The following is a 13,484-nucleotide window of genomic DNA, read 5'->3' on the forward strand; positions in this document are numbered from 1 at the left end:
CTTACCCAAACTCCTTACCCAAACTCCTTACCCAAACTCCTTACCCAAACTCCTAACCCAAACTCCTAACCCAAACTCCTTACCCAAACTCCTAACCCTAACTCCTTACCCAAACTCCTTACCCAAACTCCTAACCCAAACTCCTTACCCAAACTCCTTACCCAAACTCATTACCCAAGCCCAAACTCCTAACCCTAACTCCTAACCCTAACTACTTACCCAAACTCCTAACCCAAACTCCTTACCCAAACTCCTAACCCAAACTCCTTACCCAAACTCCTTACCCAAACTCCTAACCCAAACTCCTTACCCAAACTCCTTACCCAAACTCCTTACCCAAACTCCTTACCCAAACTCCTTACCCAAGCCCTAACTCCTTACCCAAACTCCTAACCCAAACTCCTAACCCAAACTCCTTACCCAAACTCCTAACCCTAACTCCTTACCCAAACTCCTTACCCAAACTCCTAACCCAAACTCCTTACCCAAACTCCTTACCCAAACTCCTTACCCAAACTCCTTACCCAAACTCCTTACCCAAACTCCTTACCCAAACTCCTTACCCAAACTCCTTACCCAAACTCCTAACCCAAAATCCTAACCCTAACTCCTTACCCAAACTCCTTACCCAAACTCCTTACCCAAACTCCTTACCCAAACTCCTTGCCCTAACTCCTAACCCTAACTCCTAACCCTAACTCCTTACCCAAACTCCTAACCCAAACTCCTTACCCAAACTCCTAACCCAAACTCCTAACCCAAACTCCTAACCCAAACTCCTAACCCAAACTCCTAACCCAAACTCCTAACCCAAACTCCTAACCCAAACTCCTTACCCAAACTCCTAACCCTAACTCCTACCCCAAACTCCTTACCCAAACTCCTTACCCAAACTCCTTACCCAAGCCCTAACTCCTAACCCTAACTCCTAACCCAAACTCCTAACCCAAACTCCTTACCCAAACTCCTAACCCAAACTCCTTACCCAAACTCCTTACCCAAACTCCTTACCCAAGCCCTAACTCCTTACCCAAACTCCTTACCCAAACTCCTAACCCAAACTCCTTACCCAAACTCCTTACCCAAACTCCTTACCCAAACTCCTTACCCAAGCCCTAACTCCTTACCCAAACTCCTAACCCAAACTCCTTACCCTAACTCCTAACCCTAACTCCTAACCCAAACTCCTAAACCAAACTCCTAACCCAAACTCCTTACCCAAACTCCTTACCCAAACTCCTTACCCAAACTCCTAACCCAAACTCCTTACCCAAACTCCTTACCCAAACTCCTTACCCAAACTCCTTACCCAAACTCCTTACCCAAACTCCTTACCCAAACTCCTTACCCAAACTCCTTACCCAAACTCCTTACCCAAACTCCTTACCCAAACTCCTAACCCAAACTCCTTACCCAAACTCCTAACCCTAACTCCTTACCCAAACTCCTTACCCAAACTCCTTACCCAAGCCCAAACTCCTAACCCTAACTCCTAACACTAACTACTTACCCAAACTCCTAACCCAAACTCCTAACCCAAACTCCTTACCCAAACTCCTAACCCAAACTCCTAACCCTAACTCCTTACCCAAACTCCTTACCCAAACTCCTAACCCAAACTCCTTACCCAAACTCCTTACCCAAACTCCTTACCCAAACTCCTAACCCAAACTCCTTACCCAAACTCCTTACCCAAACTCCTTACCCAAACTCCTTACCCAAACTCCTTACCCAAGCCCTAACTCCTAACCCTAACTCCTTACCCAAACTCCTAACCCAAACTCCTTACCCAAACTCCTTACCCAAACTCCTTACCCAAACTCCTTACCCAAACTCCTTACCCAAACTCCTTACCCAAACTCCTTACCCAAACTCCTAACCCAAACTCCTAACCCAAACTCCTTACCCAAACTCCTAACCCAAACTCCTAACCCAAACTCCTTACCCAAGCCCTAACTCCTAACCCTAACTCCTAACCCAAACTCCTTACCCAAACTCCTAACCCAAACTCCTAACCCAAACTCCTAACCCAAACTCCTAACCCAAACTCCTAACCCAAACTCCTTACCCAAACTCCTTACCCAAACTCCTTACCCAAACTCCTAACCCAAACTCCTTACCCAAACTCCTAACCCTAACTCCTAACCCTAACTCCTTACCCAAACTCCTAACCCAAACTCCTTACCCTAACTCCTTACCCAAACTCCTTACCCAAACTCCTTACCCAAACTCCTTACCCAAGCCCTAACTCCTAACCCTAACTCCTTACCCAAACTCCTAACCCAAACTCCTTACCCAAACTCCTAACCCAAACTCCTTACCCAAACTCCTAACCCAAACTCCTTACCCAAACTCCTTACCCAAACTCCTTACCCAAACTCCTTACCCAAACTCCTTACCCAAACTCCTTACCCAAACTCCTAACCCAAACTCCTTACCCAAACTCCTAACCCAAACTCCTTACCCAAACTCCTTACCCAAACTCCTTACCCAAGCCCTAACTCCTTACCCAAACTCCTTACCCAAACTCCTAACCCAAACTCCTTACCCAAACTCCTTACCCAAACTCCTTACCCAAACTCCTTACCCAAACTCCTTACCCAAACTCCTTACCCAAACTCCTTACCCAAGCCCTAACTCCTTACCCAAACTCCTAACCCAAACTCCTTACCCAAACTCCTAACCCTAACTCCTTACCCAAACTCCTTACCCAAACTCCTTACCCAAGCCCTAACTCCTAACCCAAACTCCTTACCCAAACTCCTAACCCAAACTCCTTACCCAAACTCCTTACCCAAACTCCTTACCCAAACTCCTTACCCAAACTCCTTACCCAAACTCCTTACCCAAACTCCTAACCCAAACTCCTTACCCAAACTCCTTACCCAAACTCCTTACCCAAACTCCTTACCCTAACTCCTTACCCTAACTCCTTACCCAAACTCCTTACCCAAACTCCTTACCCAAACTCCTAACCCAAACTCCTTACCCAAACTCCTAACCCAAACTCCTTACCCAAACTCCTAACCCTAACTCCTTACCCAAACTCCTAACCCTAACTCCTTACCCAAACTCCTTACCCAAACTCCTTACCCAAACTCCTTACCCAAACTCCTTACCCAAACTCCTAACCCAAACTCCTTACCCAAACTCCTAACCCAAACTCCTTACCCAAACTCCTTACCCAAACTCCTTACCCAAACTCCTTACCCAAGCCCTAACTCCTAACCCTAACTCCTAACCCAAACTCCTAACCCAAACTCCTTACCCAAACTCCTAACCCAAACTCCTTACCCAAACTCCTTACCCAAACTCCTTACCCAAACTCCTAACCCAAACTCCTTACCCAAACTCTAACCCAAACTCCTGACCCAAACTCCTGCTCTGGAGACCCAAACTCCTTAGGGGAAACTCCTAACTCCTGGAAACTCCTTACTGAAACTCATTACCTCAAGAAACTCCTAACCCTAACTGGAGACTAACCCTAACTGACTTACCCTGCTCCTAACCCAAACTCCTCTGGAGGGGGGACTCCTAACCTCAAACTCCTGACCCAAACTCCTTGGAGGGGGGACCCAAACTCCTAACCCAAACTCCTTACCCAAACTCCTAACTCAAACTGCTCCCAAACTCCTTACCCAAACTCACTGCTGTCATTACTGCTGGGTCTCCTTACCCAAACTCCTTACCCAAGCCCTAACTCCTGGCCCAAACTCCTAACCCAAACTCCTTACCCAAACTCCTAACCCTAACTCCCAAACTCACTTACCCAAACTCCTTACCCAAACTTACTTCAAACTCCTTACCCAAACTCCTTACCCAAACTCTCCATACAAAACCCAAACTGGATTCTCCCAAACTCCTAAAACAACAGACCCAAACTATTCATGTCATCTTCCTCTGCACTGATTCTGCTTTCAAATGTCCTAACAAACTCCTTACCCAAACTCAGTCTGGCCAAACTCCATTTCCCAATATTACCATGTGAAACTGTTGGGGAGTTCAGTGACTCATTTCCCAAACTGAGACCTGCAAACTCCTGTTGCAAACTTTGATTCATTCGGGGGAAAGATTCATTTTTGAATAGTGTTATGGGGCTGTGTGTGTGTGTGTGTGTGTGTGTGTGTGTGTGTGTGTGTGTGTGTGTGTGTGTGTGTGTGTGTGTGTGTGTGTGTGTGTGTGTGTGTGTGTGTGTGTGTGTGTGTGTGTGTGTGTGTGTGTCTGGCCGTACCGTCTTAGAGAGGTCCCTGGAGGGGGCCGGTGCGAGGGGGAATAGGGGGTGGAGGAGAGGTCATAACCATGTCAGGAAGCTGGTTGAACCTAAAGGCCTGGAAGAAGACAAGTCAACACACACATTAATAATATACTGTGGGTTGATGTCTTCTGATAGGAGAAAGTGTCTACTTGTTAAGGTTTAGTCAACTAGAACCAGTACAGTAGTACATTTTGACCTAACATAACCATTCCCAGAGGTTGTATCCTTCCACCCACTCACAGGTTTGGGGAGGCTGCACTGATACATGTCTGCTCCGTGGCCGGCACCCACTGCAGTCCTCCTCCCCGGCCACGGCTCATGGTTCCCGGGGCACTGGTCACCACGTCAGAGTAGGGCAGGGGTGGAGGTCCGGGGCTGTAGTGGCCGTGGTGGTAACCGTGGTGGGGGTGGGGATGATGGGAGTGGTGGTGGCGTCCGGCTGTGGAGGAGTGTCCCCCTGAGGCCAGGCTGAAGGCCTCCTCCAAGAGCAGGTGCATCTGCTGGCGTACCTCGTCGATGGACGGCTGGGAGCTCAACGTGGAGGTCTCTGAGTGACCTTTGACCCCTCTGGGGCAGACATAACCCCCCCGCGGGCCAATCAGACGATCCACGTTGGTCTCCTCAATCAGCTCCGGTTCAGTCTGAAACACAGAGAAAAAGAGGGGAATTGGTCACACACACACACACACACACACACACACACACACACACACACACACACACACACACACACACACACACACACACACACACACACACACACACACACACACACACACACACACACACACACACACACACACACACACACACACACAGCCCAGGAGGTTGGTGGCACCTGAATCAGGAGGACAGGCTTGTGGTAATGACTGGAGCAGAATCAGTGGAATGGTATCAAACACATGAAACACATGGCTCCATTGGCGCCGTTCCAGCCATCATTATGAGCCGTCCTCCCTCAGCAACCTCCACTGATACACTGTTCACACTTCATATCCAATTAGTACTAGTAGAGCTAATACAGTTCAGACCTATCAGAGTAGAGAGTCATTGTCTCCCAGACCTATCAGAGTAGTGTCATTGCCTCCCAGACCTATCAGAGTAGAGTGTCATTGCCTCCCAGACCTTTCAGAGTAGAGTGCCATTGTCTCCCAGACCTTTCAGAGTATTGTGTCATAATCTCCCAGACCTTTCAGAGTATTGTGTCATTGTCTCCCAGACCTTTCAGAGTATTGTTTCATTGTCTCCCAGACCTTTCAGAGTAGAGTGTCATTGCCTCCCAGACCTATCAGAGTAGAGCGTCATTGTCTCCCAGATCTATCAGAGTAGAGTGTCATTGTCTCCCAGATCTATCAGAGTAGAGTGTCATTGCCTCCCAGACCTATCAGAGTAGAGTGTCATTGTCTCCCAGACCTATCAGAGTAGAGTGTCATTGTCTCCCAGATCTATCAGAGTAGAGTGTCATTGTCCCCAAGACCTTTCAGAGTAGAGTGTCATTTGCCTCCCAGACCTTTCAGAGTAGTTGTCATTGCCTCCCAGACCTATCAGAGTAGAGTGTAATTGCCTCCCAGACCTTTCAGAGAAGAGTGTCATTGTTTCCTAGACCTATCAGAGTAGAGTGTCATTGTCTCCCAGACCTATCAGAGTAGAGTGTCATTGCCTCCCCGACCTATCAGAGTAGAGTGTCATTGTCTCCCAGACCTATCAGAGTAGAGTGTCATTGCCTCCCAGACCTTGCAGAGTAGAGTGTCATTGTCTCCCAGACCTATCAGAGTAGAGTGTCATTGTCTCCCAGACCTATCAGAGTAGTGTCATTGTCTCCCAGACCTATCAGAGTAGAGAGACATTGTCTCCCAGACCTTTCCGAGTAGTGCCATTGTCTCCCAGACCTATCAGAGTAGAGAGACATTGTCTCCCAGACCTTTCCGAGTAGTGTCATTGTCTCCCAGACATTTCAGAGTAGAGTGTCATTGTCTCCCAGACCTTTCCGAGTAGTGTCATTGTCTCCCAGACCTATCAGAGTAGAGTGTCATTGTCTCCCAGACCTATCAGAGTAGTGTCATTGTCTCCCAGACCTATCAGAGTAGAGAGACATTGTCTCCCAGACCTATCAGAGTAGTGTCATTGTCTCCCAGACCTATCAGAGTAGAGTGTCATTGCCTCCCAGACCTTGCAGAGTAGAGTGTCATTGTCTCCCAGACCTATCAGAGTAGTGTCATTGTCTCCCAGACCTATCAGAGTAGTGTCATTATCTCCCAGACCTATCAGAGTAGAGAGACATTGTCTCCCAGACCTTTCCGAGTAGTGTCATTGTCTCCCAGACCTATCAGAGTAGAGAGACATTGTCTCCCAGACCTTTCCGAGTAGTGTCATTGTCTCCCAGACCTATCAGAGTAGAGAGTCATTGTCTCCCAGACCTTTCAGAGTAGTGTCATTGTCTCCCAGACCTATCAGAGTAGAGTGTCATTGTCTCCCAGACCTATCAGAGTAGTGTCATTGTCTCCCAGACCTATCAGAGTAGAGTGTCATTGTCTTCCAGACCTATCAGAGTAGTGTCATTGTCTCCCAGACCTTTCAGAGTAGAGTGTCATTGTCTCCCAGACCTATCAGAGTAGAGAGTCATTGTCTCCCAGACCTATCAGAGTAGTGTCATTGTCTCCCAGACCTATCAGAGTAGAGTGTCATTGTCTCCCAGACCTATCAGAGTAGTGTCATTGTCTCCCAGACCTATCAGAGTAGAGTGTCATTGTCTCCCAGACCTATCAGAGTAGAGTGTCATTGTCTCCCAGACCTATCAGAGTAGAGAGTCATTGTCTCCCAGACCTTTCCGAGTAGTGTCATTGCCTCCCAGACCTATCAGAGTAGAGTGTCATTGTCTCCCAGACCTATCAGAGTAGAGTGTCATTGCCTCCCAGACCTATCAGAGTAGAGCGTCATTGTCTCCCAGATCTATCAGAGTAGAGTGTCATTGTCTCCCAGATCTATCAGAGTAGAGTGTCATTGCCTCCCAGACCTTTCAGAGTAGAGTGTCATTGTCTCCCAGATCTATCAGAGTAGAGTGTCATTGTCTCCCAGATCTATCAGAGTAGAGTGTCATTGCCTCCCAGACCTTTCAGAGTAGAGTGTCATTGTCTCCCAGATCTATCAGAGTAGAGTGTCATTGTCTCCCAGATCTATCAGAGTAGAGTGTCATTGCCTCCCAGACCTTTCAGAGTAGAGTGTCATTGCCTCCCAGACCTTTCAGAGTAGAGTGTCATTGTCTCCAAGACCTTTCAGAGTAGAGTGTCATTTGCCTCCCAGACCTTTCAGAGTAGTTGTCATTGCCTCCCAGACCTATCAGAGTAGAGTGTAATTGCCTCCCAGACCTTTCAGAGAAGAGTGTCATTGTTTCCTAGACCTATCAGAGTAGAGTGTCATTGTCTCCCAGACCTATCAGAGTAGAGTGTCATTGTCTCCCAGACCTATCAGAGTAGAGTGTCATTGCCTCCCAGACCTTGCAGAGTAGAGTGTCATTGTCTCCCAGACCTATCAGAGTAGAGTGTCATTGTCTCCCAGACCTATCAGAGTAGTGTCATTGTCTCCCAGACCTATCAGAGTAGAGAGACATTGTCTCCCAGACCTTTCCGAGTAGTGTCATTGTCTCCCAGACCTATCAGAGTAGAGAGACATTGCCTCCCAGACCTATCAGAATAGTGCCATTGTCTCACAGACCTATCAGAGTAGAGTGTCATTGTCTCCCAGACCTATCAGAGTAGAGTGTCATTGTCTCCCAGACCTATCAGAGTAGAGAGTCATTGTCTCCCAGACCTTTCCGAGTAGTGTCATTGTCTCCCAGACCTATCAGAGTAGAGAGACATTGTCTCCCAGACCTTTCCGAGTAGTGTCATTGTCTCCCAGACCTATCAGAGTAGAGTGTCATTGTCTCCCAGACCTTTCAGAGTAGTGTCATTGTCTCCCAGACCTATCAGAGTAGTGTCATTGTCTCCCAGACCTATCAGAGTAGAGTGTCATTGTCTTCCAGACCTATCAGAGTAGTGTCATTGTCTCCCAGACCTTTCAGAGTAGAGTGTCATTGTCTCCCAGACCTATCAGAGTAGAGAGTCATTGTCTCCCAGACCTATCAGAGTAGTGTCATTGTCTCCCAGACCTATCAGAGTAGAGTGTCATTGTCTCCCAGACCTATCAGAGTAGAGTGTCATTGTCTCCCAGACCTATCAGAGTAGAGTCATTGTCTCCCAGACCTTTCCGAGTAGTGTCATTGCCTCCCAGACCTATCAGAGTAGAGTGTCATTGTCTCCCAGACCTATCAGAGTAGAGTGTCATTGCCTCCCAGACCTATCAGAGTAGAGTGTCATTGTCTCCCAGACCTATCAGAGTAGAGTGTCATTGTCTCCCAGATCTATCAGAGTAGAGTGTCATTGCCTCCCAGACCTTTCAGAGTAGAGTGTCATTGTCTCCCAGATCTATCAGAGTAGAGTGTCATTGTCTCCCAGACATTTCAGAGTAGAGTGTCATTGTCTCCCAGACCTTTCCGAGTAGTGTCATTGTCTCCCAGACCTATCAGAGTAGAGTGTCATTGTCTCCCAGACCTATCAGAGTAGTGTCATTGTCTCCCAGACCTATCAGAGTAGAGAGACATTGTCTCCCAGACCTATCAGAGTAGTGTCATTGTCTCCCAGACCTATCAGAGTAGAGTGTCATTGCCTCCCAGACCTTGCAGAGTAGAGTGTCATTGTCTCCCAGACCTATCAGAGTAGTGTCATTGTCTCCCAGACCTATCAGAGTAGTGTCATTGTCTCCCAGACCTATCAGAGTAGAGAGACATTGTCTCCCAGACCTTTCCGAGTAGTGTCATTGTCTCCCAGACCTATCAGAGTAGAGAGACATTGTCTCCCAGACCTTTCCGAGTAGTGTCATTGTCTCCCAGACCTATCAGAGTAGAGAGACATTGTCTCCCAGACCTTTCCGAGTAGTGTCATTGTCTCCCAGACCTATCAGAGTAGAGTGTCATTGTCTCCCAGACCTATCAGAGTAGTGTCATTGTCTCCCAGACCTATCAGAGTAGAGTGTCATTGTCTTCCAGACCTATCAGAGTAGTGTCATTGTCTCCCAGACCTTTCAGAGTAGAGTGTCATTGTCTCCCAGACCTATCAGAGTAGAGAGTCATTGTCTCCCAGACCTATCAGAGTAGTGTCATTGTCTCCCAGACCTATCAGAGTAGAGTGTCATTGCCTCCCAGACCTATCAGAATAGTGCCATTGTCTCACAGACCTATCAGAGTAGAGTGTCATTGTCTCCCAGACCTATCAGAGTAGAGTGTCATTGTCTCCCAGACCTATCAGAGTAGAGAGTCATTGTCTCCCAGACCTTTCCGAGTAGTGTCATTGCCTCCCAGACCTATCAGAGTAGAGTGTCATTGTCTCCCAGACCTATCAGAGTAGAGTGTCATTGCCTCCCAGACCTATCAGAGTAGAGCGTCATTGTCTCCCAGATCTATCAGAGTAGAGTGTCATTGTCTCCCAGATCTATCAGAGTAGAGTGTCATTGCCTCCCAGACCTTTCAGAGTAGAGTGTCATTGTCTCCCAGATCTATCAGAGTAGAGTGTCATTGTCTCCAAGACCTTTCAGAGTAGAGTGTCATTTGCCTCCCAGACCTTTCAGAGTAGAGTGTCATTTGCCTCCCAGACCTTTCAGAGTAGTTGTCATTGTCTCCCAGATCTATCAGAGTAGAGTGTCATTGTCTCCCAGATCTATCGGAGTAGAGTGTCATTGCCTCCCAGACCTTTCAGAGTAGAGTGTCATTGTCTCCCAGATCTATCAGAGTAGAGTGTCATTGTCTCCCAGATCTATCAGAGTAGAGTGTCATTGCCTCCCAGACCTATCAGAGTAGAGTGTCATTGTCTCCCACACCTATCAGAGTAGTGTCATTGCCTCCCAGACCTTGCAGAGTAGAGTGTCATTGTCTCCCAGACCTATCAGAGTAGAGTGTCATTGTCTCCCAGACCTATCAGAGTAGTGTCATTATCTCCCAGACCTATCAGAGTAGAGAGACATTGTCTCCCAGACCTTTCAGAGTAGTGTCATTGTCTCCCAGACCTATCAGAGTAGAGAGACATTGTCTCCCAGACCTTTCCGAGTAGTGTCATTGTCTCCCAGACCTATCAGAGTAGAGAGACATTGTCTCCCAGACCTTTCCGAGTAGTGTCATTGTCTCCCAGACCTATCAGAGTAGAGTGTCATTGTCTCCCAGACCTATCAGAGTAGAGTGTCATTGTCTCCCAGACCTATCAGAGTAGTGTCATTGTCTCCCAGACCTATCAGAGTAGAGTGTCATTGTCTTCCAGACCTATCAGAGTAGAGTGTCATTGTCTCCCAGACCTATCAGAGTAGAGTGTCATTGCCTCCCAGACCTATCAGAGTAGAGCGTCATTGTCTCCCAGATCTATCAGAGTAGAGTGTCATTGTCTCCCAGATCTATCAGAGTAGAGTGTCATTGCCTCCCAGACCTTTCAGAGTAGAGTGTCATTGTCTCCCAGATCTATCAGAGTAGAGTGTCATTGTCTCCAGACCTTTCAGAGTAGAGTGTCATTTGCCTCCCAGACCTTTCAGAGTAGTTGTCATTGCCTCCCAGACCTATCAGAGTAGAGTGTAATTGCCTCCCAGACCTTTCAGAGAAGAGTGTCATTGTTTCCTAGACCTATCAGAGTAGAGTGTCATTGTCTCCCAGACCTATCAGAGTAGAGTGTCATTGTCTCCCAGACCTATCAGAGTAGAGTGTCATTGCCTCCCAGACCTTGCAGAGTAGAGTGTCATTGTCTCCCAGACCTATCAGAGTAGAGTGTCATTGTCTCCCAGACCTATCAGAGTAGTGTCATTGTCTCCCAGACCTATCAGAGTAGAGAGTCATTGTCTCCCAGACCTTTCTGAGTAGTGTCATTGTCTCCCAGACCTATCAGAGTAGAGTCATTGTCTCCCAGACCTTTCCGAGTAGTGTCATTGTCTCCCAGACCTATCAGAGTAGAGAGTCATTGTCTCCCAGACCTTTCAGAGTAGTGTCATTGTCTCCCAGACCTATCAGAGTAGAGTGTCATTGTCTCCCAGACCTATCAGAGTAGTGTCATTGTCTCCCAGACCTATCAGAGTAGTGTCATTGTCTCCCAGACCTATCAGAGTAGAGTGTCATTGTCTTCCAGACCTATCAGAGTAGTGTCATTGTCTCCCAGACCTTTCAGAGTAGAGTGTCATTGTCTCCCAGACCTATCAGAGTAGAGAGTCATTGTCTCCCAGAACTATCAGAGTAGAGTGTCATTGTCTCCCAGACCTATCAGAGTAGTGTCATTGTCTCCCAGACCTATCAGAGTAGTGTCATTGTCTCCCAGACCTATCAGAGTAGAGTGTCATTGTCTCCCAGACCTATCAGAGTAGAGAGTCATTGTCTCCCAGACCTTTCAGAGTAGTGTCATTGCCTCCCAGACCTATCAGAGTAGAGTGTCATTGTCTCCCAGACCTATCAGAGTAGAGTGTCATTGCCTCCCAGACCTATCAGAGTAGAGCGTCATTGTCTCCCAGACCTTTCAGAGTAGAGTGTCATTGCCTCCCAGATCTATCAGAGTAGAGTGTCATTGCCTCCCAGACCTTTCAGAGTAGAGTGTCATTGTCTCCCAGATCTATCAGAGTAGAGTGTCATTGTCTCCAAGACCTTTCAGAGTAGAGTGTCATTTGCCTCCCAGACCTTTCAGAGTAGTTGTCATTGCCTCCCAGACCTATCAGAGTAGAGTCATTGTCTCCCAGACCTTTCAGAGTAGAGTGTCATTTGCCTCCCAGACCTTTCAGAGTAGTTGTCATTGCCTCCCAGACCTATCAGAGTAGAGTGTAATTGTCTCCCAGATCTATCAGAGTAGAGTGTCATTGTCTCCAAGACCTTTCAGAGTAGAGTGTCATTTGCCTCCCAGACCTTTCAGAGTAGTTGTCATTGCCTCCCAGACCTATCAGAGTAGAGTGTCATTGCCTCCCAGACCTTTCAGAGAAGAGTGTCATTGTTTCCTAGACCTATCAGAGTAGAGTGTCATTGTCTCCCAGACCTATCAGAGTAGAGTGTCATTGCCTACCCGACCTATCAGAGTAGCGTGTCATTGTCTCCCAGACCTATCAGAGTAGAGTGTCATTGCCTCCCAGACCTTGCAGAGTAGAGTGTCATTGTCTCCCAGACCTATCAGAGTAGAGTGTCATTGTCTCCCAGACCTATCAGAGTAGTGTCATTGTCTCCCAGACCGATCAGAGTAGAGAGACATTGTCTCCCAGACCTTTCCGAGTAGTGTCATTGTCTCCCAGACCTATCAGAGTAGAGAGACATTGTCTCCCAGACCTTTCCGAGTAGTGTCATTGTCTCCCAGACCTATCAGAGTAGAGAGACATTGTCTCCCAGACCTTTCCGAGTAGTGTCATTGTCTCCCAGACCTATCAGAGTAGTGTCATTGTCTCCCAGACCTATCAGAGTAGAGTGTCATTGTCTTCCAGACCTATCAGAGTAGTGTCATTGTCTCCCAGACCTATCAGAGTAGAGTGTCATTGTCTCCCAGACCTATCAGAGTAGAGAGTCATTGTCTCCCAGACCTATCAGAGTAGTGTCATTGTCTCCCAGACCTATCAGAGTAGAGTGTCATTGCCTCCCAGACCTTTCAGAGTAGTGTCATTGTCTCCTAGACCTATCAGAGTAGTGTCATTGTCTCCCAGACCTATCAGAGTAGAGTGTCATTGTCTCCCAGACCTATCAGAGTAGTGCCATTGTCTCACAGACCTATCAGAGTAGAGAGTCATTGTCTCCCAGACCTTTCAGATTAGAGTGTCATTGCCTCCCAGACCTATCAGAGTAGAGTGTCATTATCTCACAGAACTTTCAGAGTAGAGTGTCTTTGTCTCCCAGACCTATCAGAGTAGAGTGTCATTGCCTCCCAGACCTATCAGAGTAGAGTGTCATTGCCTCCCAGACCTATCAGAGTAGAGTGTCATTGCCTCCCAGACCTATCAGAGTAGAGTGTCATTGCCTCCCAGACCTATCAGAGTAGAGTGTCATTGCCTCCCAGACCTATCAGAGTAGAGTGTCATTGCCTCCCAGACCTATCAGAGTAGAGTGTCATTATCTCCCAGACCTATCAAAGTAGAGTGTCATTGTCTCCCAGACCTTTCCGAGTAGTGTCATTGTCTCCCAGACCTATCAGAGTAGAGTGTC

At 47.5% G+C, this 13,484-nt stretch overlaps 1 protein-coding gene across 1 annotated transcript in view; it reads right to left on the reverse strand.

Moving 5' to 3' along the window:
• Nucleotides 1–13,484, reverse strand: part of kiaa1549lb (KIAA1549-like b) — a gene marked incomplete at its 5' end in the record, with an annotated part of 191,024 nt that overhangs the window by 31,869 nt on the left and 145,671 nt on the right. The window contains one exon of the mRNA XM_046335003.1: nt 4,515–4,896. Coding sequence (XP_046190959.1) covers nt 4,515–4,896 — 382 coding nt within the window. The remainder of the gene's footprint in view (nt 1–4,514; nt 4,897–13,484) is intronic.

Source organism: Oncorhynchus gorbuscha, unplaced genomic scaffold (assembly GCF_021184085.1).
Source record: "Oncorhynchus gorbuscha isolate QuinsamMale2020 ecotype Even-year unplaced genomic scaffold, OgorEven_v1.0 Un_scaffold_643, whole genome shotgun sequence".
NCBI lineage: Eukaryota > Metazoa > Chordata > Actinopteri > Salmoniformes > Salmonidae > Oncorhynchus > Oncorhynchus gorbuscha.